The sequence below is a fragment of the Aplysia californica genome, unplaced genomic scaffold, assembly GCF_000002075.1.
Source record: "Aplysia californica isolate F4 #8 unplaced genomic scaffold, AplCal3.0 scaffold00016, whole genome shotgun sequence".
Classification (NCBI taxonomy): Eukaryota; Metazoa; Mollusca; class Gastropoda; order Aplysiida; family Aplysiidae; genus Aplysia; species Aplysia californica.
The window spans coordinates 446,677-450,598 of record NW_004797286.1 but is presented as its reverse complement, the minus strand read 5'-3'; the positions used below and the strand labels follow the sequence as shown (position 1 = coordinate 450,598).

At 38.6% G+C, this 3,922-nt stretch overlaps 1 protein-coding gene across 1 annotated transcript in view; it reads right to left on the bottom strand.

The window, feature by feature from the left end:
* Positions 1-3,218: 3,218 nt before the first annotated feature.
* Positions 3,219-3,922, bottom strand: part of LOC101858823 (hematopoietic prostaglandin D synthase) — a 6,306-nt gene continuing 5,602 nt past the window's right edge. Inside the window, exon 4 of the mRNA XM_005090362.3 lies at positions 3,219-3,436. Within this exon, the coding sequence (XP_005090419.1) occupies positions 3,219-3,436 (218 nt within the window). The remainder of the gene's footprint in view (positions 3,437-3,922) is intronic.

The window sequence follows — 3,922 nt, the reverse complement described above, 5'->3', positions numbered from 1 at the left end:
GAGAGAGAAGGGGTGAGGAAAATATGACCTTTTTTTAAAACAAAAGAACAGAGTTGGGGAAGGAAGAAATAGGGGTATGGATTAGAACAGAATGTGGAGTAACTACCGACTACGATGGAGCAAGAGCAGGATTGAGTTAGGGCAGTCATGGAACCTTTCGGGCAAGAGAAAGTCAGGAGAAAGCCATGTCAGGCCATCGTCTTTGCAGTGGCGGTGGGTGGACCAAAATTTTGGTGGGGCTTAGGTTGCTTCCAGTTCTTTACCACCAAATAGCAAGCAATAAGAACAAAACAGTGATGATTTTTCTATAGTTACGGTGAGCCACGGCAGTTTGAGAACGAAGAGTTGCCTTTGTTTTCCATCTCTTTGTTCTTAGTTAAATTCTTGTTGATGGTGGGGACGAAGCCGATTCACCACCAAATTTCCTCCAATTAGTTTTCGTGTGATGAAAAAGTTGCCTTACAAATAGTTCGACCTGATTTATAACTTTTAAATCTCAGCGGCACGAACACAAACATGCACACACAACACTTCAAACATAATACTTCTATGAGCTGGATTAGGCCGTGTAGTCGAGAAAGTTGAACGCACCCAACAAAGAACCAATGAGCACATAGATATCTGTGTCAGTGGGGGGGGAAAGTGTGTCGTAAACTTTCACCCCATTGTCAGGGCTAGGAGAGCGTGAGCCCTCGGTACAGTGTTATTTTTTCCCAGTCTTCTACCTTTTTATAAGAAGAGTTTCGTTAAGGACGGGCTGTGGGTAAAGGGCTCACCTTTGCTGAGCCCTAAAGACATTTGATTGGCTGCTGGGTTACTATAGTTGTAAGCGGGGACAACATTGATTGGATAAGCGAGCAAGGCGCCGAGTTGATCACTCTGTGTTCATTGCGAGCGGTCATAACGGTTTCAACAACTTATTTCATTAAGGAGAAACTTTCATTTACTTTGGGATAGAGTTGGGGGTGGTGGGTGGGGAGGGGGTAGGGGCTCAAGCCCGTGAGCCCTTCACTACCCACCGCCACTGCGTCTTTGTATGGTAGTCTCAATAACTCAGATACGAAAAATTGAGGGTAGTTCGCGCATGCTCTGGTGTGGTCTGCTCCTTCTTTCCGAGCAAGAATCTAATCTATCATCCTTATCTCTCCTTCTTTTCTTTGTGTCTTGTTTGTAACATCTTTAATCTTCGTCACTAATATGACCTAATTGTGTTGCAAGTGTCGTAAAACGCTTACTCATCGTCATCATCATCCAGTGCCAGATCTGCGACAGACATCGGCGATCACCGTTCTCCATTCTTCTTTTGCTCGGATGCTCTAAAAAGCCACGTTTCCCTGATCTTTCCCAGTTACCCATTTGTTTAGGTTCCCAAAGTATGTTGTTCTGGGCTTTCCCCTGACTCGCTTGCCCTCAATTTTGCCAGTGAGAGCTTGATGTCCAAGACCCTTCTGTCTATTTATGTGTCCCAAAAACTGCATTTGTCGTTTCCCGATTGTTTTTAACATTGAGCGTCCCACGTGTGCTTCATCAAGCACTACCACATTTGATTTCTTTTCCTTCCACGATACTCTTAGCAGTCCCCTAAGAAACCACATTTATGTTGCTTCTATTTTATTTTCACTGTCTTTAATGATTGTCCAGCATTCAAAGTCATACAGAAGGGTTGACCCAACATAACATTTTAGAACTTTCATTTTGGTGTTCATTGAGATGTTTCTATTTTTCAGGATTGGGCTTATTTTATTGAAACTAGCCTTAGCCATTGTAATTCTCCGTCTTATTTCTGTGGACCTTGTGGCATTAAATGTTATCATATATCCTAGATATTTAAACTGTTGAACTTGTTTGATCTTTTCACCTTTATTAATGAGATTACAACAAGGCTTTGCTGCTTTTTTTGGATATTACCATGTATTCTGTTTTCTTTACATTTAACACTAATCCTTCACGTTCACTTTCTGCTACAACAGTGTCTTGAAGCAATTGAAGGTCATTTTCTGAGCCTGCTATCAAAACTGTGTCATCTGCATACCTGCTGTTAATAATTTTTCTCCATTTACTTTGAAACCTGGTCATTCTTCTATGTTTCTAAGGATTGTTTCACTGTACATGTTAAAGAGGTCTGGTGACAGAACACATCCTTGCCTCACTCCTTGCCTAATCTGCTTATATTCACAGTATTCTCCGTTAATTCGTACAGCAGCGTTTTGGTCCCAGTACAAATTCCTGATACTTCTTAGATCTTTTCCATCTATGTCTATCTTTTTAAGTATTTTAAATAGCTCATCATGTTCAACTCTATCGAACGCCTTTGAATAATCTATGAAGCATAAATACAGATCTTTCTAAGCTTCAATACGAATTTCCATTAACATCGTTAAGGTGAATATAGCATTTCTGGTGCCCTTGTCAAGAACAAAACCAAACTGCGTTTTAGATATCTCTGGTCTTACACTTCTTCTCCATCTTCCCATTATTACTCGCAACAATATTTTTGTAAAATGACTCATAAGGCTAATTGTTCTATGTATATCACACTCAGTGGCACCTGGTGTTTTATGTAAAGTTATAAAAACTGACTTCATCATAATATCTTCTGGGATCTCACCTTTGTCATAAATAGCATTTAGGAGCCTTGTTGTTATTTCAGTGCCTAGTTCTTCAAGCGCAACTATTACTTTAACTGGAATATTATCTGGCCCTGTGGCTTTTCCTTGTTTCATTTTCCTAATGGCAGCTTGTACTTCAGATTTCAGTATTGGTGGTCCATTTATTTCATTCTTTTTTACCGGCTTTTATCCTCTATTATCTTTGAAAAGTTCTTCTATGTATTCTCACCATCTGTTTAAGACATCCATGTTGTCCATTAAAATATCTCCTCCTTTTGATCTTATGCATCCTGTATTTGAGCATCCTTTTGTCCCACTTACCTCTTTGATTTTGGAATGCAGGTATTTGCTGTCTTTGTTTTGGTTCTTCTCTATTTGTTGACACTGATCATTTATCTGTGTTTCTTTTGCTTCGCTACATTTTTTCTTTATTTCCCTGTTTAAGATGTTGTACTTTTCCACATTTGATTTTGCCTTTCTTCTCTCTTCCATTAGTTTTAATATGTCCTGGGGCATCCATTTTTATTAGCTTTTTTAGCTTTCGGAGGGTTATTTTCTTCCACAGCTTCCATTATTGAGTCTTTCATTTTCCTCCATAGTTCTTCCGATTTAGTAATGTTTTCCAAAGCTTGAAATTTGTTGCCTACATCTACTGTAGAAAAAAAAAGGCAACAGAGTCGATTGAGTGATTGATTTGAGATAAGCACCAACCTTTTTCTTTTGGTCCTGCTGTTCTTCAATCACAACCGATACTTGTATGAAGTCCTGGATGAGGTTCACCATCTGTTCGACAAGAAGAGCTTCTTTGTTGTTCTTCCCAAAAAACCCTGCATGGAGGCGGATAATTCAGTGGGTTATTTTCGTGTTAAGAACAAAATCTTTATTTTTTTTTCTTTTTCAATAAAATAATTAAAACAAATTAGATCTACTAGTATATAATGAGCCTGTGTGATATGGAATCTACGAGAGTAATTTTACTTTTATTTCTTACAGTTGATGAAACTTTTATTATTTGACATCAGAGTCGAACATACTTCTATTTATGTTTTGTTTTGTATTTTTTTAAAATTCCAAACTTGTCTTTTTTCCACATACATACTTTGCACTTGGTCTCTCCTTCAGAGCTTTGGGGTATTGTATTGGTGGACTGAAATAGCTATGTATTATTGTCTCTCCTTTTTTTTCTCTCACGTTCTTAGTCTATTGCATTATCATTAATTGAAAGGCGGCAGAAAACGTACCCATCACAGATAAAACTTGTAAATAATTGTCCGAACTGATCCGTGTATCAGCGGAAATATTGTCCCCCTCCT